At 45.3% G+C, this 23,365-nt stretch overlaps 1 protein-coding gene across 1 annotated transcript in view; it reads right to left on the reverse strand.

Annotated features, from left to right (window-relative positions):
- Positions 1-23,365, reverse strand: part of LOC117529942 (stromelysin-3-like) — an 87,107-nt gene that overhangs the window by 47,156 nt on the left and 16,586 nt on the right. The window contains exon 2 of the mRNA XM_034192847.1: positions 13,024-13,304. Within this exon, the coding sequence (XP_034048738.1) occupies positions 13,024-13,304 (281 nt within the window). The remainder of the gene's footprint in view (positions 1-13,023; positions 13,305-23,365) is intronic.

Consider the following 23,365-nt stretch of genomic DNA (forward strand, 5'->3'; position numbering starts at 1 on the left):
TTATGGTAGTGCAGGACATGTACAAGAATAGTGTGACAGCGGTGAGATGCGCAGTCGGAATGACAGACTCATTCAAGGTGGAGGTGGGATTACAACAAGGATCAGCTCTGAGTCCTTTCTTGTTTGCAGTGGTGATTGACAGGTTGACAGATGAGATCAGACAGGAGTCCCCATGGACTATGATGTTTGCAGATGACATTGTGATCTGTAGTGAGAGTAGAGAGCAAGTTGAGTCTAGTCTGGAGAAGTGGAGATATGCTTTGGAGAGAAGGGGAATGAAAGTCAGTAGAAGCAAGACTGAGTACATGTGTGTGAATGAGAGGGAGCCCAGTGGAATAGTGCAGTTACAAGGAGTAAAAGTGGTGAAAGTAGATGAGTTTAAATATTTGGGGTCAACTGTTCAAAGTAATGGAGAGTGTGGTAGAGAGGTGAAGAAGAGAGTGCAGGCAGTGTGGAGTGGGTGGAGAAAGGTGGCAGGAGTGATTTGTGACCGAAGAATATCAGCAAGAGTGAAGGGGAAAGTTTACAAAACAGTAGTGAGACCAGCTATGTTGTATGGTTTAGAGACGGTGGCACTAACAAAAAGACAGGAGGCAGAGCTGGAGGTGGCAGAGCTGAAGATGTTGAGATCAATCAATCAATCAATTTTATTTATATAGCGCCAAATCACAACTAACAGTTGCCCCAAGGCGCTTTATATTGTAAGGCAAGGCCATACAATAATTACGTAAAAACCCCAACGGTCAAAACGACCCCCTGTGAGCAAGCACTTGGCGACGGTGGGAAGGAAAAACTCCCTTTTAACAGGAAGAAACCTCCAGCAGAACCAGGCTCAGGGAGGGGCAGTCTTCTGCTGGGACTGATTGGGGCTGAGGGGAGAGAATCAAGAAAACGACATGCTGTGGAGGGGAGCAGAGATCAATCACTAATGATTAAATGCAGAGTGGTGCATACAGAGCAAAAAGAGAAAGAAACACTCAGTGCATCATGGGAACCCCCCAGCAGTCTAAGTCTATAGCAGCATAACTAAGGGATGGTTCAGGGTCACCTGATCCAGCCCTAACTATAAGCTTTAGCAAAAAGGAAAGTTTTAAGTCTAATCTTAAAAGTAGAGAGGGTGTCTGTCTCCCTGATCTGAATTGGGAGCTGGTTCCACAGGAGAGGAGCCTGAAAGCTGAAGGCTCTGCCTCCCATTCTACTCTTACTGTTGTGTGGGCCGCCAGAAGAGGAGGTACTGCTGGCCCACCACCAGAGGACGCCCTGTCTGGAATGCGGGCTCCAGGCACCAGAGGGCGCAGCCGCCTCACAGGAGCAGCCAGGGTGACAGCTGTCACGCATCACCTGCAACAGCTGTTACCAATCACCTGATCAGCAGGGGTACATCAGCAGGACGACGTCTCCACCTCTTTGCTGAGATATCGCTCTACCTGGAAGGTAACGTTCTCAGCTGACTGTGTGATCTTTCGACAGTAACCTTTTGTGACTTTTGTGCATTGTATAGCAGACTCTTTTTCCAACGAGAGGTGGAGGTAGTTTTCCTGCCGTGTGGATTGCTGGGTGCAAGCGCGCCCACATTTAATTGTTTTTTTGTTCCTCGCCAGCAGTACCAGGTCCGACACGCGGAGGCAGTGGCCACCTGGGAGTTCGGGACTTGGCGGCTCCAGTATTCCTGGGGTCTGGTGGCGGAGGAAATCGTGTGGTTCCGGTTCTACTTTGGACAGACGTCTTCTATCTTCGAGCCTGCCCACACGACACCTTTTGTGATTTGGCTTTTTGTCTATTGTTGTAATCTGTTGTGTTTGTTGTGCCCATTCACAACAGTAAAGTGTTGTTATTTGACTTCCTCCATTGTCCGTTCATTTGCGCCCCCTGTTGTGGGTCCGTGTACCTACACTTTCCCAACAGGATATCTCGGCCAACGTCATGGACCCCGAGGGGCGTCAACCGGCCGTTGAACGGCCAATGGAAGAGCAGGGCGCACAGGCGTCTACAGGAGGAATGATCGGTGAGTTGCAGCGAATCCTCACCGCTTTTACGGCTCGGCTGGATCTGATGACCGAGCAGAACGTCCTCCTTAACCGCAGGGTGGAGGCTCTCGCCGCGCAGGTGGAAGCGCGCCCCCAGGGCGCTGCTGCGGCTCCCCCTCCTGTCGATCCTGTGCGCAATAGTGACGTTCCACAGGTCGTTCAACGACCCCTCCCACCTTCCCCTGAAGCATACATAAGCCCTCCAGAACCGTACGGGGGTTGTGTGGAGACATGCGCGGACTTTCTTATGCAGTGTTCGCTCGTCTTCGCACAACGTCCCGTCATGTACGCGACTGATGCTAGTAAGATAGCTTATGTGATTAATCTGCTTCGCGGCGAGGCACGCGCTTGGGCTACAGCGCTCTGGGAGCAAATTCATGGCTCCTTCTGACATATGATGGGTTTGTGAGGGAGTTCAGAACAGTGTTCGATCACCCAAATAGAGGAGAGACCGCTTCAGCCGTGCTGCTGTCAATGAGACAGGGGCGCCGGAGCGCAGCTGCTTATGCAGTCGACTTCCGCATCGCGGCTGCGAGGTCCGGCTGGAATAGCACTGCCCTCCGCGCCGCCTTCGTAAACGGACTATCGTTAGTCCTGAAGGAGCACCTGGTGGCCAAGGACGAACTGCGGGATTTAGACGGGCTTATTGATCTCGTTATACGATTAGACAATCGGTTAGAAGAACGCCGTCGGGAACGAGACGAAGGGCGTGGCCGGGCACGCGCCGTCCCTCTCCCTTCCGGTTCCGACCGAGTTCCGCCCCTCCCCACGCTCCACGGCCTCTACGCTCCGTGTGGTGACAGCTCCCCCTGCTGACGAAGCTATGGACACGAGCAGGGCCACATTTAGGGCACCAGATAGACAGAGGAGGCTGGCCCGCGGAGCATGCTTTGTTTGTGGCTCAATAGAGCATCAAGTGAGGGACTGCCCCGAGCGGTTAAACACCAACGCCCGCCCCTAGACACTGGGTTAGGGGTGGGCCAAAACATTCACGTGGGACATACCCATATTGCCACACGACTCCCAGTGACAATCCTTTATGAGGATTTAACCCTGAAGGCCCCAGCACTGGTGGACACGGGCTCTGAAGGGAATCTGTTAGACAGCAGATGGGCCAGGGAGATAGGGCTCCCTCTGGTGGCGCTTACCTCGCCTGTGCAGGTGCGGGCACTAGATGGCTCCCTACTCCCTCTAATCACACATAAGACACCACCAGTAACTCTGGTGGTGTCAGGAAATCACCGGGAGGAGATCGGGTTTTTTGTGACTCCTGCCACCTCCCGTGTGATTCTAGGGTTCCCCTGGATGTTAAAACACAATCCCCGGATCGATTGGCCGTCCGGGGTAGTGGTTCAGTGGAGCGAGACCTGCCATCGGGCATGTTTAGGTTCCTCGGTTTCCTCCCGGTTCCAGGCTAAGGAGGAGGTCAGAGTCCCGCCCAATCTAGGGACGGTGCCGGTGGAGTACCATGACCTTGTGGATGTGTTCAGTAAGGATCTGGCGCTCACCCTTCCCCCCCACCGTCCGTACGATTGTGCCATTGATTTGATTCCAGGCGTTGAGTTCCCGTCCAGCAGGCTGTACAACCTCTCACGACCTGAGCGCGAATCAATGGAGACCTACATCCGGGACTCTTTAGCCACCGGGTTGATCCGGAATTCCACCTCCCCGATGGGTGCAGGTTTCTTTTTTGTGGGTAAAAAAGACGGCGGACTTCGTCCATGCATTGATTATAGGGGGCTGAACGAAATCACGGTTCGTAATTGATACCCGTTGCCCCTGTTGGATTCAGTGTTCACGCCCCTGCATGGAGCCCAAATATTCACTAAGCTAGATCTTAGAAATGCGTATCACCTGGTTCGGATCCGGAAGGGAGACGAGTGGAAGACGGCATTTAACACCCCCTTAGGTCACTTTGAGTACCTGGTCATGCCGTTCGGCCTCACAAACGCCCCCCGCGACATTCCAAGCATTAGTTAATGATGTCTTGCGGGATTTCCTGCACCGATTCGTCTTCGTATAGCTAGACGATATACTCATCTTTTCTCCGGATCCTGAGACTCATGTCCGGCATGTACGTCAGGTCCTGCAGCGGTTTGTTGGAGAACCGGCTGTTTGTGAAGGGCGAGAAGTGTGAGTTTCACCGCACATCTTTGTCCTTCCTGGGGTTTATCATCTCCCCCAATTCCGTCGCTCCTGATCCGGCCAAGGTTGCGGCGGTGAGAGACTGGCCCCAACCCACTAGCCGTAGGAAGCTGCAGCAGTTCCTCGGCGTTGCAAATTTCTACAGGAGGTTTATTAAGGGCTACAGTCAGGTAGTTAGCCCCCTGACAGCCCTGACCTCACCAAAAGTCCCCTTCACCTGGTCGGATCGTTGCGATGCCGCGTTCAAGGAGTTGAAACGGCGCTTCTCGTCTGCACCCGTTCTGGTGCAGCCCGATCCTAGTCGCCAGTTAGTGGTTGAAGTGGACGCCTCGGACTCAGGGATAGGAGCTGTGCTTTCCCAGAGCGAAGAGGCCGATAAGGTCCTTCACCCGTGTGCCTATTTTTCCCGCAGGTTGACCCCGGCCGAACGGAACTATGACGTCGGCAATCGAGAACTCCTTGCGGTGAAAGAGGCTCTTGAAGAGTGGAGACATCTGTTGGAGGGAACGTCCGTGCCATTCACGGTTTTCACTGACCACCGGAACCTGGAGTATATCAGGACCGCCAAGCGGCTGAACCCCAGGCAAGCCCGCTGGTCACTGTTCTTCGGCCGTTTTGACTTCCGGATCACCTACCGTCCCGGGACCAAAAACCAGAGATCGGATGCCTTGTCCCGGGTACATGAAGATGAAGTCAAAGCGGAGTTGTCGGATCCACCGGAACCCATCATCCTGGAGTCCACTATCGTGGCCACCCTCACCTGGGATGTAGAGAGAACCGTCCGGGAGGCCCTGGCATGAAGCCCGGACCCCAGAACTGGGCCGAAGAACAAACTATACGTCCCACCAGAAGCTAGGGCTGCAGTCCTGGACTTCTGTCACGGCTCCAAGCTCTCCTGTCATCCAGGGGTGCGAAGAACCGTGGCAGTTGTCTGGCAGCGCTTCTGGTGGGCGTCCCTAGAGGCCGACGTCCGGGATTATATCCAGGCCTGCACCACCTGCGCCAGGGGCAAGGCTGACCATCGCAGGGCATCAGGACTACTCCAGCCGCTGCCTGTGCCTCATCGCCCCTGGTCCCACATCGGCCTGGATTTTGTCACGGGCCTCCCGCCGTCCCAGGGTAACACCACCATCCTCACGATAGTGGACCGATTCTCCAAGGCGGCCCACTTCGTGGCCCTCCCGAAGCTCCCAACAGCCCAGGAGACAGCGGACCTCCTGGTCCACCACATTGTCCGGCTGCATGGGATTCCAACAGACATCGTCTCCGATCACGGTCCCCAGTTCTCCTCGCAAGTCTGGAGGAGCTTCTGCCGGAAACTGGGGGCCACGGTGAGTCTCTCGTCCGGGTACCACCCTCAGACCAACGGGCAAGCAGAACGGGTAAACCAGGAGGTGGAACAGGCCTTGCGCTGCGTGACTGCCGCGCACCCGGCGGCCTGGAGTAGAGTAGATTGCTGGGTGCAAGCGCGCCCACATTTAATTGTTTTTTTTTTTCCTCGCCAGCAGTACCAGGTCCGACACGCGGAGGTAGTGGCCACCTGGGAGTTCGGGACTTGGCGGCTCCAGTATTCCCGGGGTCTGGTGGCGGAGGAAATCGTGTGGTTCCGGTTCTACTTTGGACAGACGTCTTCTATCTTCGAGCCTGCCCACACGACACCTTTTGTGATTTGGCTTTTTGTCTATTGTTGTAATCTGTTGTGTTTGTTGTGCCCATTCACAACAGTAAAGTGTTGTTATTTGACTTCCTCCATTGTCCGTTCATTTGCGCCCCCTGTTGTGGGTCTGTGTACCTACACTTTCCCAACACTTACAAACCCTAGGAACTACAAGTAAGCCTGCAGTCTGAGAGCGAAGCGCTCTATTGGGGTGATATGGTACTATGAGGTCCCTAAGATAAGATGGGACCTGATTATTCAAAACCTTATAAGTAAGAAGAAGAATTTGAAATTCTATTCTAGAATTAACAGGAAGCCAATGAAGAGAGGCCAATATGGGTGAGATATGCTCTCTCCTTCTAGTCCCCGTTAGTACTCTAGCTGCAGCATTTTGAATTAACTGAGGCTTTTCAGGGAACTTTTAGGACAACCTGATAATAATGAATTACAATAGTCCAGCCTAGAGGAAATAAATGCATGAATTAGTTTTTCAGCATCACTCTGAGACAAGACCTTTCTAGTTTTAGAGATATTGCGTAAATGAAAAAAAGCAGTCCTACATATTTTTTTAATATACGCATTGAATGACATATCCTGATCAAAAATGACTCCAAGATTTCTCACAGTATTACTAGAGGTCAGGGTAATGCCATCCAGAGTAAGGATCTGGTTAGACACCATGTATATAAGATTTGTGGGGCCAAGTACAATAACTTCAGTTTTATCTGAGTTTAAAAGCAGGAAATTAGAGGTCATCCATGTCTTTATGTCTGTAAGACAATCCTGCAGTTTAGCTAATTGGTGTGTTGTCCTCTGGCTTCATGGATAGATAAAGCTGGGTATCATCTGCGTAACAATGAAAATTTAAGCAATGCCGTCTAATAATACTGCCTAAGGGAAGCATGTATAAAGTGAATAAAATTGGTCCTAGCACAGAACCTTGTGGAACTCCATAATTAACCTTAGTCTGTGAAGAAGATTCCCCATTTACATGAACAAATTGTAATCTATTAGATAAATATGATTCAAACCACCGCAGCGCAATGCCTTTAATACCTATGGCATGCTCTAATCTCTGTAATAAAATTTATGGTCAACAGTATCAAAAGAAGCACTGAGGAGATTCTCTTTGGGAGTGACAAGAATGAACAAGATTAGGAATGAACATATCAGAGGGACAGCTCAGGTGGGACGGTTTGGAGACAAAGTCAGAGAGGCGAGATTGAGATGGTTTGGACATGTGCAGAGGAGGGACCCAGGGTATATAGGGAGAAGGATGCGAGGATGGATCCACCAGGCAGGAGGAAAAGAGGGAGACCAAAGAGGAGGTTCATGGATGTGCTGAGAGAGGACATGCAGGTGGTTGGTGTGACAGAGGAAGATACAGAGGACAGGGTGAGATGGAAATGATTGATCTGTTGTGGCGACCCCTAATGGAGAGAGCATATCTCACCCGTGTTGGCCTCTCTTCATTGGCTTCCTGTTAATTCTAGAATAGAATTTAAAATTCTTCTTCTTACTTATAAGGTTTTGAATAATCAGGTCCCATCTTATCTTAGGGACCTCGTAGTACCATATTACCCCATTAGAGCGCTTCGCTCTCAGACTGCGGGCTTACTTGTAGTTCCTAGGGTTTGTAAGAGTAGAATGGGAGGCAGAGCCTTCAGCTTTCAGGCTCCTCTCCTGTGGAACCAGCTCCCAATTCAGATCAGGGAGACAGATACCCTCTCTACTTTTAAGATTAGGCTTAAAACTTTCCTTTTCGCTAAGGCTTATAGTTAGGGCTGGATCGGGTGACCCTGGACCATCCCTTGGTTATGCTGCTTAGACGTAGATTGTGGGGGGGTTCCCATGATGCACTGTTTCTTTCTCTTTTTGCTCCGTATGCATCACTCTGCATTTAATCATTAGTGATCGATCTCTGCCCCCTTCACGGCATGTCTTTTTCCTGGTTTTTTCCCTCAGCCCCAACCAGTCCTCAGCAGAAGACTGCCCCTCCCTGAGCCTGGTTCTGCTGGAGGTTTCTTCCTGTTAAAAGGGAGTTTTCCTTCCCACTGTTGCCAAGTGCTTGCTCATAGGGGGTCGTTTTGACCGTTGGGGTTTTTCATAATTATTGTATGGGCCTTGCCTTACAATATGGAGCGCCTTGGGGCAACTGTTTGTTGTGATTTGGCGCTATATAAGAAAAAAGTTGATTGATTGATTGATTGATTGATAATGGGAACAGCCGAAAGACAAAGAAGAAGAAGAAGTCTCTCACAGTGGACTTGCACCTAAGATGAAAATTTCAAACCCTCCATGATTTCTAAGTGGGAGAACTTGCAAAATCGCAGAGTGTTCAAATACTTATTTTCCTCACTGTATTTGACCACTTAATATTTTGACATTTTAGGGGAAGCTGAGCTTCCCTTGCAGTCTTAAATTTCTTCTGGTGCCTCTGTGGTATGGACCTGCTGGGCCATTTTGTGTTTCCTAAATTTTTGCCTGCTTTCTTTTGGATTTGGTCACCTGTTAAGAGTGACCTCTGTGCACTGAATGTCTGATGGTGTTTTTGGATAACTCTTCTGCTTCTCCCTCCTAAAAAGATTGCTGCCTGTTGGACTGATCTCCTATGTTCCTGACTTTTGTCTGAGTATGTGACCAAGCCTTTTGTCTACCTCTGGAAATGGTTGTCTCAAATTAACTGTTGCCATTATCCCTCTGGGGTCCAGGGTTATTTTCTAGCTTTTACCATGCTTACAGTAATTCATATTTTGAGGTACTTTTGTTTTAATATAATGCCCATGTGTTGCATATCAAAATGTTCACAACAATCTCATCTTTCAGAATATGTGTCATAAATCTGTCTAGAATACTGTATGTATAAATATTTGGCTCAAGTTTTGAAAAAAATGAAATGCACTTTTAGGAAAATTCTTCAAAACCTTATGGGAAATACACCTTTGGACAAACTGTTTTGGTGCTAGACATGGGTTCAGCAAAGTCTTTGGCTCACAAAATAGTGTAATGTATAAAGAAAGGCCACATATTTTCTATCTTCACTATATCCAGATACATTTATAAATATGCTCATTAGTTCAGTTTGGAGGTGAAGCTTGTAAATCCTGGAAAAAATAGCTCATCCATGATTTTGATTTTGTTTTTTGTTTTTTTAATGACAGAATGCGTTGTCTGTAGGTTTAAACTAAATAAAAAGTAAAAACTATTTTCAGGCTGACAGGACAGTTTCTTTTTAGCATTTATGAGGGTTTAGTGGCAGTATGACTCATGACTGTTGAACAGATGATGTGTGCTCAAAACGAGCCTAGTAGCAGGCAGAGAGAGCAAGACGTGAGCTTCTACAAGCTCTGACTGTGAGCCAAAGACCATCTCCAACAGGGACTGAAATAGGAGGTCACACTGTAGTGTCAGGAAGTCTTCAAATGAAGTCGCTGTGACATTCCGTCAATGATCTATAAGTTGGAGAGGAAATGGCGTCTCACTAATTTAGAAGATCTTCACTTAGCCTGGAAAAAGAGTCTGTTGCTCTATTAGAAGATCTTCACTTAGCCTGGAAAAAGAGTCTGTTGCTCTATAAAAAAGCCCTCCGTAAAGCTAGGACATCTTTCTACTCATCACTAATTGAAGAAAATAAGAACAACCCCAGGTTTCTTTTCAGCACTGTAGCCAGGCTGACAAAGAGTCAGAGCTCTATTGAGCTGAGTATTCCATTAACTTTAACTAGTAATGACTTCATGACTTTCTTTGCTAACAAAATTTTAACTATTAGAGAAAAAATTACTCATAACCATCCCAAAGACGTATCGTTATCTTTGGCTGCTTTCAGTGATGCCGGTATTTGGTTAGACTCTTTCTCTCCGATTGTTCTGTCTGAGTTATTTTCATTAGTTACTTCATCCAAACCATCAACATGTCTATTAGACCCCATTCCTACCAGGCTGCTCAAGGAAGCCCTACCATTATTTAATGCTTCGATCTTAAATATGATCAATCTATCTTTGTTAGTTGGCTATGTACCACAGGCTTTTAAGGTGGCAGTAATTAAACCATTACTTAAAAAGCCATCACTTGACCCAGCCATCTTAGCTAATTATAGGCCAATCTCCAACCTTCCTTTTCTCTCAAAAATTCTTGAAAGGGTAGTTGTAAAACAGCTAACTGATCATCTGCAGAGGAATGGTCTATTTGAAGAGTTTCAGTCAGGTTTTAGAATTCATCATAGTACAGAAACAGCATTAGTGAAGGTTACAAATGGTCTTCTTATGGCCTCGGACAGTGGACTCATCTCTGTGCTTGTTCTGTTAGACCTCAGTGCTGCTTTTGATACTGTTGACCATAAAATTTTATTACAGAGATTAGAGCATGCCATAGGTATTAAAGGCACTGCACTGCGGTGGTTTGAATCATATTTGTCTAATAGATTACAATTTGTTCATGTAAATGGGGAATCTTCTTCACAGACTAAAGTTAATTATGGAGTTCCACAAGGTTCTGTGCTAGGACCAATTTTATTCACCTTATACATGCTTCCCTTAGGCAGTATTATTAGACGGTATGCTTAAATTTTCATTGTTACGCAGATGATACCCAGCTTTATCTATCCATGAAGCCAGAGGACACACACCAATTAGCTAAACTGCAGGATTGTCTTACAGACATAAAGACATGGATGACCTCTAATTTCCTGCTTTTAAACTCAGATAAAACTGAAGTTATTGTACTTGGCCCCACAAATCTTAGAAACATGGTGTCTAACCAGATCCTTACTCTGGATGGCATTACCCTGACCTCTAGTAATACTGTGAGAAATCTTGGAGTCATTTTTGATCAGGATATGTCATTCAAAGCGCATATTAAACAAATATGTAGGACTGCTTTTTTGCATTTACGCAATATCTCTAAAATCAGAAAGGTCTTGTCTCAGAGTGATGCTGAAAAACTAATTCATGCATTTATTTCCTCTAGGCTGGACTATTGTAATTCATTATTATCAGGTTGTCCTAAAAGTTCCCTAAAAAGCCTTCAGTTAATTCAAAATGCTGCAGCTAGAGTACTGACGGGGACTAGAAGGAGAGAGCATATCTCACCCATATTGGCCTCTCTTCATTGGCTTCCTGTTAATTCTAGAATAGAATTTAAAATTCTTCTTCTTACTTATAAGGTTTTGAATAATCAGGTCCCATCTTATCTTAGGGACCTCGTAGTACCGTATCACCCCAATAGAGCGCTTCGCTCTCAGACTGCAGGCTTACTTGTAGTTCCTAGGGTTTGTAAGAGTAGAATGGGAGGCAGAGCCTTCAGCTTTCAGGCTCCTCTCCTGTGGAACCAGCTCCCAATTCAGATCAGGGAGACAGACACCCTCTCTACTTTTAAGATTAGGCTTAAAACTTTCCTTTTTGCTAAAGCTTATAGTTAGGGCTGGATCAGGTGACCCTGAACCATCCCTTAGTTATGCTGCTATAGACGTAGACTGCTGGGGGGTTCCCATGATGCACTGTTTCTTTCTCTTTTTGCTCTGTATGCACCACTCTGCATTTAATCATTAGTGATCGATCTCTGCTCCCCTCCACAGCATGTCTTTTTCCTGGTTCTCTCCCTCAGCCCCAACCAGTCCCAGCCGAAGACTGCCCCTCCCTGAGCCTGGTTCTGCTGGAGGTTTCTTCCTGTTAAAAGGGAGTTTTCCTTCCCACTGTAGCCAAGTGCTTGCTCACAGGGGGTCGTTTTGACCGTTGGGGTTTTACATAATTATTGTATGGCCTTGCCTTACAATATAAAGCGCCTTGGGGCAACTGTTTGTTGTGATTTGGCGCTATATAAAAAAATTGATTGATTGATTGATTGATTGATTGATCTATTAAGGGAAACATGACCCAAAAAAAAAAACAAAAAAAAACTCTCGCACACATCCATCAGATCCCAAAGCAGTGGTGGGCACAGCTGACTGAAAGTTGGCTTCGATAACCATTAAACCGCTAACTGAAAAGTTAACTTTTATAACGCTAATGCGATAAACCTCTAAAACATTTAGCGGAAGTTACCGCTAACCTCTAACTTTTAGTATTGACTCCGTCGCGGCCACATTGGATTACACTGTTGACTACTGATAAGCCAGTCTTGAGTTTACATGCTGCAGGGGCTGCTGGGTAAATTCAAAGGTGATCATAAACACAAAACGAATGCACAAAAAATAAATAAACAAAAAATAAAACCCCAAACACTGTCATCTTTATCAAAAGCAGTTAATCGCAGTCATAGAAGTCACAGTTTATCTCTATATTACATATTTATAAACTGTTAACAGAGCTACGGCTCACCCATATTGCGTTCACAAACACAAAACAAATGCATGAAAAATAAATAAATAAAAATACTGATTTTGAGCTGCTTGCATACCGTTTTTGTCCACGGTGTACCTCTTGTCTTCTTACCAGTGCTTGTGTGCTTTGACCTGTGAACCTTAAGTGTTAACTCGCTGTCTGCGTTCATATGATTGATTGATTGATTGATAAACAGGAACTAACATGTATGATTTTATGGTTTAAGTGCCTGTGCCCAATAAACCAGCTTTTGACCTACCATCACTGTGGTTCTCTGCATTGGTGTCCTCTGTCTAAGCTGTTACACATGGTTATACCGCCACATAACCCTGCAGAAAGGATTTTTGTATGAATTTAGCTGTGGAAGATAAATAAACCGAGGGAGATGTCAAATAACAAATGGCATGAATGGGGTCCATTTCTTCACAGAAATTTACTAAGTCACAGCAATAAAACCACATATTAAGATCACTCCCCTGGTGTTACATTCAAACACAAATAACACAATCACAGCCCTGCAGAAAGGATTTTCTATGAATGTAGCTGAAACAGGCACGTCAGCGTTCTCACTCCATCTCCCTCAACATATTTGTAGTTTTGAAGTTACATGTCAGCTGAAATGATCTTGTTTGTCAGTTTATTTCATTTTCAAAGTCTCAGTGTGATTTTCACAAAGGAGACGTACACATAAATTTTGGCAATGTCCAAATATATATAAGGATCAATCAATATCTCAGAAGTGTTGCATTTCTTGATGTTACCTTTGCAATACAGCAAGCCTTGTAAGATTTGGCAAGTATTTAAAAAAACAAAAACAAATCATACAAACAAATAAAACAAAGTTCACAAAGTACTGAGAATTCCAAAAGTTTCTTACTTGTAAGTGAGGTCTTTCTTCTCCCAGCGTCTTCCAAAGAGTGCATACCTTTTCCTGCGCTGCTGTCCATTCAGGCCTGCTCTCTTTTTCAGGTCATAGTACGATAGGCCAACCTGGGTCAAGGTGGGATAGTCTGGGACTCCACAGCGGGGACGCTTCCAGAACTCAGTGTCATTTCGGAGGCTCACTAAAGATTTTAAATGGTACTCTTCCTTTAGTGTATCCTGTTCAAGTCTTGCCCTCCTCTGCAGACCAGCATGGTGGTTACCTGGAGGCCATCTCTGCAAATACAGTCACAGGGTTCTTGTTACAGACAGCAACCACCTTATTACCTCAACCAGCTGATGGTTGAGGTAATCAATCAATCAATCAATCAATCAATTTTTTTATATAGCGCCAAATCACAACAAACAGTTGCCCCAAGGCGCTTTATATTGTAAGGCAAGGCCATACAATAATTATGTAAAACCCCAACGGTCAAAACGACCCCCTGTGAGCAAGCACTTGGCTACAGTGGGAAGGAAAAACTCCCTTTTAACAGGAAGAAACCTCCAGCAGAACCAGGCTCAGGGAGGGGCAGTCTTCTGCTGGGACTGGTTGGGGCTGAGGGAGAGAACCAGGAAAAAGACATGCTGTGGAGGGGAGCAGAGATCGATCACTAATGATTAAATGCAGAGTGGTGCATACAGAGCAAAAAGAGAAAGAAACAGTGCATCATGGGAACCCCCCAGCAGTCTACGTCTATAGCAGCATAACTAAGGGATGGTTCAGGGTCACCTGATCCAGCCCTAACTATAAGCTTTAGCAAAAAGGAAAGTTTTAAGCCTAATCTTAAAAGTAGAGAGGGTGTCTGTCTCCCTGATCTGAATTGGGAGCTGGTTCCACAGGAGAGGAGCCTGAAAGCTGAAGGCTCTGCCTCCCATAATAACATCAACATAAAATCTGCAACCCCCTCTGGATGTGATGCCAATCCATTGCTCGTGCCAAGCAACCCAGTCCAGTCGAAGATTCAAGCTTCTCTACTATGGAAACCACCTGGACAACTGAGAGCCTACACAGAAACATTGTGACCAACTGTGGGCATGAGGCCCTGGCACTGGTACGTAAGCTGTAAAAGACTGCTAAAAAAATAGCTAACTTTAGAAAACGCGTCAAGCAACCCAGTCCAGTCGAAGATTCAATCCATTGAACGCTACATCCAGAGCAGAGCAATGGCAGCTGGACCATAAGGGGTGCTGGGGCGCCCCCCTCCCTAGAGTGCCTTTATTAGAGAGAGTGGCGACATGATGAGTCAAAAAAAATCGTTCATGTGACTCATGGTGCCATCTTGGCCCTTTCTTGGGACAAAAATAGTGGCTGTTTAGTGACTGCATGTAAATCCAGCTATTTTATTTATTTATTCACTGAAAATGCCGGGTTGTTGTGCATTTGGATGCACAAATAGTCACAACAAGGGCTTCAAGATATTCAGATTCCCTTCAGATCTGAACAGAAGAAAAATTTGGGAAAATGAGGTCAGCCATGTGGGATGGAAGCCGACATCATCATCAAAGCTTTGCAAGGTAAATTTATTGTTCAGTCCCATGTACAGTAAAACTCAACTAAACCGTCATCATATAAACCAGATATTTGCAGTCACTGGACAAAAAAAAGTCCCAAAGTTTTTGTATTGCTTTCCACTTAATAAATACCATATATAACAGATTCTCTACAGCAGATTTTTCGCTCACATCGGATAAAATGTCCCGTCCGATCACAATGTAATTCTGTTAACAACTCTGGACGTGCAGAGGTACAAATTGAAGTTCAGCTCTGACACTTGCAGATTTGTGGAAAATGGAAGAGTAGTCATTTCTGTGATTAAAAGTCCGACCGTTTAGTTTTTTCAAATGGTGTTCAGACTCAGACGTGACCTGTTAAACCAAACAAAGACTGTGATTTGACACTTTTTAATCCTTCATCTGCCATCAGCTTTTATAGCGCTGATAAATGGATCAGAAAAATCTGCATCACATTTACAGCATGAAGTTGGTAAAAGAGGAAAATGTACAGCTTACCTTTGATTTGGAGGTGATGATTGTAGAAAGAAAAGCTTGTTGAGGGTCAAATTAGTCCAGAAAAAAGCATAATCCAGAGCCGGAGAACTTTAAAACTGTCACGCACCTCATTGTATGACATGGAATTAAATCAGACTTGAAATTAATTTAAAAAATCATCATAAATTATAAATTTATGTACATTTGATAGCTTAACTATTTATAGATTTATTTTGATAGCACCTGTACCTGGATGTGTTGCTGTATGTGGTTAAATGATTTTAAAAAATGTTTAAAACATAAAAGGTCCATTGAGTAGTTCAGCGCAGTTAGACCTAAAATGGTGCCATGTTCTGAGTTGACGCCACTCTCCAGTCAAGGCACTCTAGCCCTCCCAGATGTGGAGGGGAAAAATTATAAAATATATATTTTTTAAAAAGTATTATCAATGTCAGTTTTACTTAATAGTATGTGCCTACATGTAATCTGAATTATTAAAACAACATTTCCATCAACTGACTCTCATTCAACTGCATTTCCACCAACAGAAGCACAGAACGTATCATTTCTCTTCTTGGAATCTTACTCATCTGCCCCTTGAAGTGCAACGGAATGACCAGTTGTGTATGATGCTTAGGAAAATAATAAATATTTGGAGAATCAGCATCGCCGAATTTAATATCTTGTGGGTGAGAGAATTGGCGCCCATGGACCAATTGTGTGTGGTTGCTAAGGAAATATAATAAATATTGACCAATCAGCATCGCCAAATTTAATGGCTTGGGTCGCCCGCAGATTTATCAAAGTGCTGCTGTTTTTGCTGGAAACAGAAACCCCACCGATGTTTGGGTTATATTCAGGGGCGTTGGACTCGGGGGGTAAAGGGTACTATGTACCCAGGGCCCAGAGCAATGGGGGGGGGGGGGGGGGGGGGCACAAAAAACTGGCATTAAATACATTTTTGAGTTGCATGTTATTAATGTCCGTACAATTCATGTTGTAACAGAATATAATTAGAATGAATGTATAAATGTTGCGAAACATAATTCTGCTCTAACAATAATATTGAAAGATCTCTGAGGGCCCTTCCCACCCCTGCACAGTTGTACAATGGTTTAGTCCAGGTGCACAGGCAGCACTCTTCCCCACACACACACACCCCAAACCGGATCTGACAGAAAGAGGAGGTGTTTAGTAGTGCTGAAACAACTAATCAATTTAATCAATTATTAAAATAGTTGTCAACTAATTTAGTCATCGATTAGTTGATCAATAACTTTGTTTTACCGCAAATGTTTCATTTCTTCCAAATAAATCAACCATTTCTGCAGCGCGGCTTTGCTTTGAACCTTGAACCAATCGAAGCAGTGATTTGCAGATTGAAGCAGTGCTGCAGTGTTGATTTGTTGTTTTATTTCGCTTTATCTTAATTTTTCCCCACTAAAACCCCAAAGAGCATATGTCTGTGAGTAATATTTACCTTTTATGTTAATCTGACCTGTTAAGGTCTTCTGAAACAGTTGATAGATGTATTTTATAAGTTAAAAAAGGGACAGATGCTAATGTGTTAGCATGTCTGTGGCGTTTTCAGTGTTAAAGTTAGCATTAAGCTGTTGCAGCTGTCAGCACATTTGTGTGCTTTTGTTTTCTGTATAATAATTCATGGCTCAGCGTTTGTTGTTGTAAAAGAGTCAAATGTATTACAAATTGTAATATTTTTAAATTAATTTTTTATTTATATATTAGTAATAATAGCAACAACAATAATAGTAATAATAATAACCAGTAATGCTACAGTACAATTTTAGAGAAAGAAACAAAAGAACCTGATTAAACACAACAGAAAAGATAAATCCAACTAACAATGAACATAAATAAATAAATAACTGTTTCCTGTGAACACCTAGTGACTCTTAAACCTCCACTTCACCCCTGTTTTATTTAAGTTTAATGACAATTTGTTTCGGTCAAACCACATCTAAGCTGTGTTTTTACACAAGAAAAAATAAAATGCAGTTAACTGCAGATTTGTGACTTTTTCCATGAAAATATGTTTTTAAAGATCACATATTACACTTTAGTCAGGCTTTTAAAATAGTTTCATGGTCTCTTGCTGTAATATGTTGTCAGTGGCTGAGATAGTTGCTGTAGGCATCTAAAAATGCTCATAATCGGGTGAAACCTGATAGAAATCTCTTTGTGGTGTGTCGGTGATGTATGTGTGCAAAATAAAACAAAACACTACTCCAGTTATGTTTTTGACAAGAATATAACATAACTTTGTTACAAGCTCAAACATTGATGTTGCATGATACAGGCCTTTTAATAATAACTCACTTAAAGAAATAATGGCTCACATGTAAGTAAAAAAACCCCAAAACGACTAATCAAAAAAATAACTGACCGATGAACTGATTAGTAAAATAATTGTTAGTTGCAGCCCTAGTGTTTAGGCTGAAATAAAATATGTCTTTCCTAAAAAAAAAAAAAAAAAAAAAAAAAAATTCAAAGTCCGGATTTCAAAAAGAAGAGAAAAAAAGGACAGGGAAAGAAAACTAAATGAGGGAAAGCAGCTGCTAACTTGAAAGCTAGCTATATTGAGTTGGGGGGTCTGTGGGACCAAATTGAGGTCCTGTGCATCCCTGTGCATTTTAACAGACAGAATGCACCAAATCGCACCATTTTTCTAGAAAATGGTCTGGGCCCGCTGTTCTTCACCCTCTACACCTCTGACTGTTCCCCTACCCACGCCAGAAACACCTTCATTAAGTATACAGATGACAGCACAGTGGCAGGCTGTATCACTGGAGGAGATGAGTCCGCATACCGGGAACAGCTGACGGTGTGGTGTAGAGAAAATAACTTACTCCTGAACACATCCAAAACCAAGGAGCTAATCATAGACTTCATGAGAAAGAAACAATACATTCAGCCGATTATCACTGGGGGGACCTGTGTGGAAAGGGTCAGGGACTCTGTTTGACGAGAAACTGACCTGGGCCAGGAACACCACACACATGGAAAAGAAGGCACAGCAAAGACTCCACTTTATGAGAATCCACAGGAAAAATAACATAAACCAGATACTGCCCGTGTCTTTTTACCGCTCTACCATGGAGAGCATCCTCACATACTGCCTCTGTATGTGGTTTGCCAGCTGCACAGGAACAAACTGGAAAGAGCTCCAGAGGGTTACCAAAATGGCAGAGAAGATCACTGGGTGCCTTCTACCCACACTGGAGGAACATCATGGCTCTGACTGTCTTAGGAGAGCCAACACCATCCTAAAGGACTCATCCCACCCTGACCACTCTATTAGAGCTACTGCCATCAGGCAGACGGTACAGGACTATATATTTGCACTGAAAGGCCTGCACCTTACCTTTCATTGTACTAGTTACAATGAATCTGAATCTACGGCTTTCCTTCTTCACCTCAGAGAGCTTTGGTGGCTGCTAGTGCACTCTGAGAGGTTAACTTGCCAAAAACCTCTCACTTGAGTCGACATTCTCAGTAGCAAAGTGCTGTGCTTCTGCAAAGGCACTGATAGATGAGATTGTCACTGATCAAATCAAATCAAATCAATTTTATTTATATAGCGCCAAATCACAACAACAGTTGCCCCAAGGCGCTTTATATTGTAAGGCAAAAGCCATACAATAATCACAGAAAAACCCCAACGGTCAAAACGACCCCCTATGAGCAAGCACTTGGCGACAGTGGGAAGGAAAAACTCCCTTTTAACAGGAAGAAACCTCCAGCAGAAGCAGGCTCAGGGAGGGGCAGTCTTCTGCTGGGACTGGTTGGGGCTGAGGGGAGAGAATCAGGAAAAAGACATGCTGTGGAGGGGAGCAGAGATCAATCACTAATGATTAAATGCAGAGTGGTGCATACAGAGCAAAAAGAGAAAGAAACACTCAGTGCATCATGGGAACCCCCCAGCAGTCTAAGTCTATAGCAGCATAACTAAGGGATGGTTCAGGGTCACCTGATCCAGCCCTAACTATAAGCTTTAGCAAAAAGGAAAGTTTTAAGCCTAATCTTAAAAGTAGAGAGGGTGTCTGTCTCCCTGATCCGAATTGGGAGCTGGTTCCACAGGAGAGGAGCCTGAAAGCTGAAGGCTCTGCCTCCCATTCTACTCTTAAAAACCCTAGGAACTACAAGTAAGCCTGCAGTCTGAGAGCGAAGCGCTCTATTGGGGTGATATGGTACTAAGAGGTCCCTAAGATAAGATGGGACCTGATTATTCAAAACCTTATAAGTAAGAAGAAGAATTTTAAATTCTATTCTAGAATTAACAGGAAGCCAATAAAGAAAGGCCAATATGGGTGAAATATGCTCTCTCCTTCTAGTCCCTGTCAGTACTCTAGCTGCAGCATTTTGAATTAACTGAAGGCTTTTCAGGGAACTTTTAGGACAACCTGATAATAATGAATTACAATAGTCCAGCCTAGAGGAAATAAATGCATGAATTAGTTTTTCAGCATCACTCTGAGACAAGACCTTTCTAATTTTAGAGATATTGTGCACATGTAAAAAAGCAGTTCTACATATTTGCTTAATATGCGCACTGAAGGACATATCCTGATCAAAAATGACTCCAAGATTTCTCACAGTATTACTAGAGGTCAGGGTAATGCCATCCAGAGTAAGGATCTGGTTAGACACCATGTTTCTAAGATTTGTGGGGCCATGTACAATAACTTCAGTTTTATCTGAATTTAAAAGCAGGAAATTAGAGGTCATCCATGTCTTTATGTCTGTAAGACATTCCTGCTGTTTAACTAATTGGTGTGTGTCCTCTGGCTTCATGGATAGATAAAGCTGGGTATCATCTGCGTAACAATGAAAATTTAAGCAATACTTTCTAATAATACTGCCTAAGGGAAGCATGTATAACGTGAATAAAATTGGTCCTAGCACAGAACCTTGTGGAACTCCATAATTAACCTTAGTCTGTGAAGAAGATTCCCCATTTACATGAACAAACTGTAATCTATTAGATAAATATGATTCAAACCACCACAGCACAGTGCCTTTAATACCTACGGCATGCTCTAATCTCTGTAATAAAATTTTATGGTCAACAGTATCAAAAGCAGTACTGAGGTCTAACAGGACGAGCACAGAGATGAGTCCACTGTCCGAGGCCATAAGAAGATCATTTGTAACCTTCACTAATGCTGTTTCTGTACTATGATGAATTCTAAAACCTGACTGAAACTCTTCAAATAGACCATTCCTCTGCAGATGATCAGTTAGCTGTTTTACAACTACCCTTTCAAGAATTTTTGAGAGAAAAGGAAGGTTGGAGATTGGCCTATAATTAGCTAAGATAGCTGGGTCAAGTGATGGCTTTTTAAGTAATGGTTTAATTACTGCCACCTTAAAAGCCTGTGGTACATAGCCAACTAACAAAGATAGATTGATCATATTTAAGATTGAAGCATTAATTAATGGTAGGGCTTCCTTGAGCAGCCTGGTAGGAATGGGGTCTAATAGACATGTTGATGGTTTGGAGGAAGTAACTAATGAAAATAACTCAGACAGAACAATCGGAGAGAAAGAGTCTAACCAAATACCAGCATTACTGAAAGCAGCCAAAGAGAACGATATGTCTTTGGGATGGTTATGAGCTCAGTAGCAAAGTGCTGTGCTTCTGCAAAGGCACTGATAGATGAGACTGTCACTGATCGATCTATCTATCTATCTATCTATCTATCTATCTATCTATCTATCTATCTATCTATCTATCTATCTATCTATCTATAACACGACATGTCGACTTTATGCAACCCCAAATATGAGGGTTGGCTGAACGTTTGTGCCTCCAATGCAGTTATGTCAATAACAAGGATGATATGGAAGTGAAACTGGTACAAGAATGATCCTTTACTCATTGACTAAACTGGTATACAAATTTCTTCTTTATTCTTATTTTTTTCTTTTTCAAACTTCAGAATCAACATGTGTTATTTAATCTGGATTGTGGAATGCGGAATTTAAATATGGCAATAAAATGGATGATTTCTCACAACGACACGATCAGTCTCCTCAGAGTAAGAGTAGCATGTCCAGCGGTTTAACATCTGGACATTGAAACCAGGATCCAGCAGTTTCGAGCCACTGACCTTTTGCCATTTCTAAGAGGATTGTGTCACTACAGTTATCAAATCCATGCAGACCAGTGCAGTCCTCACAGCCAACCTTCTCAGTGCCAGTGATTGCATTAAAATCATCCAGGACCAATAAAGTGTTACCTCTGGGGCAGTCGCCAATCACAGAGGGAATGTTGTGAAAGTGTAGTGACACGGACCCACAACAGGGGGCGCAAATGAACGGTCAATAGATGAGCCAAAAAGTAACAATTTAATGTTGTGAAGGTGCACAACGAATACACAGACAATCTCAGAATCTGATAACAGTCAATCCACAAAGGTGACGTGTGGGCAGGCTCGAGGATAGAAGACGTCTGTCCTGAGAAGAGCCGGAACCACACGATTTCCGCCGCCACCGAACCTGGTGAATACTGGAGCCGCCAAGTCCCGAATTCCCAGGTGATCACCGTCCCCGACTGTCGGATCTGGTACTGCTGGCGAAGAACAAAGACAGTCAAGTGTGGGTGTGTGTACACCCCGTAACAACAACGGTGGGAATGCCACCTCCATCTCTAACACACACTCGTGCAGCGTCTGTTTAACCACTTATCTGACGGACGTAGGACGAAACAGTCACGACCCACGCCGGTCCTCTGGTTGACAGCTGCAAAATAATAGCTCTTAGAATCAATTAATACAGGCAGAGACAGTTACCTCCATAGAAGTATGATATCTTGGCAACGAGGTGGAGATGACGTCTGGTCTTTATGGAGTGAGATGCTGTAGAGTAGATGGGTGACAGCTGTCAAGAGATAATGAGTGACAGCTGTCACCCCCGGCTGTGTCCGTGGCGGCAGCGCCCTCTCGTGCCTGAAGCCCGCACTTCAGGCAGGGCGCCCTCTGGGGGTGGGCTAGCAGTACCTCCTCTTCTGGCGGCCCACACAACAGGACCCCCCCCCTCAACGGGCGCCTCCTGGCGCCCGACCAGGCTTGTTCGGGTGACGGTGGTAGAAGTCGGCCAGGAGGGCCGGATCCAGGATGAAGCTCCTCTTCACCCAGGAGCGTTCTTTGGGTCCATACCCCTCCCAGTCCACCAAATACTGGAACCCCCGGCCCATCCGACGGACGTCCAGGAGCCGGCGCACCGTCCAAGCCTGCTCCCCGTCGATGATCCGAGCAGGAGGCGGCGCCGGTCCGAGAGCACAGAGGGGTGAGGTGTGGTGAGGTTTGATCCTTGAAACTTGAAAGACCGGGTGGATCCGCAGTGAAGCCGGGAGTTGGAGCTTCACTGCGGCAGGACTGAGGACTTTGAGGATCTTGTATGATCCGATATATCTGTCCTTGAGTTTCGGGGAGTCCACCTGGAGGGGGATGTCCTTCGTGGATAGCCACACCTCCTGCCCGGGCTGGTAAGCAGGGGCCGGGGATCGCCGGCGGTCTGCATGGGTCTTCGCCCTCGTCTGGGCCTTCAACAAGGCAGAACGGGTGGAGCGCCACACCCGACGGCACTTCCGCAGGTGGGCCTGGACCGAGGGCACACCGACCTCTCCCTCCACCACGGGAAACAACGGGGGCTGATACCCCAAACACACCTCAAATGGGGAGAGGCCGGTGGCAGAGGACACCTGGCTGTTATGCGCATACTCGATCCAGGCCAGATGTTTACTCCAGGCCGTCGGGTGTGCGGATGTCACACAGCGCAGGGCTTGCTCCAATTCCTGATTGGCCCGTTCTGCCTGTCCATTGGTCTGCGGGTGATACCCGGACGAGAGGCTCACAGTAGCCCCCAGTTCCCGGCAGAAGCTCCTCCAGACGTGTGAGGAGAACTGGGGACCACGATCAGAGACGATGTCGGTGGGTATCCCATGCAGACGGACGACGTGGTGGACCAGGAGGTCTGCTGTCTCCTGGGCTGTTGGGAGCTTCGGGAGGGCCACGAAGTGGGCTGCCTTGGAGAATCGGTCCACTATCGTGAAGATGGTGGTGTTGCCCTGGGACGGCGGGAGGCCCGTGACGAAATCCAGGCCGATGTGGGACCAGGGGCGATGAGGCACAGGTAGCGGCTGGAGAAGTCCTTGGGACCTTTTATGGTCTGCCTTGCCCCTGGCACAGGTGGTGCAGGCCTGGATGTACTCCCGGACGTCGGCCTCCATAGACGCCCACCAGAAGCGCTGCCGGACAACTGCCACGGTCCTTCGCACCCCTGGA

Source organism: Thalassophryne amazonica, chromosome 17, assembly GCF_902500255.1.
Source record: "Thalassophryne amazonica chromosome 17, fThaAma1.1, whole genome shotgun sequence".
NCBI classification, from domain to species: domain Eukaryota; kingdom Metazoa; phylum Chordata; class Actinopteri; order Batrachoidiformes; family Batrachoididae; genus Thalassophryne; species Thalassophryne amazonica.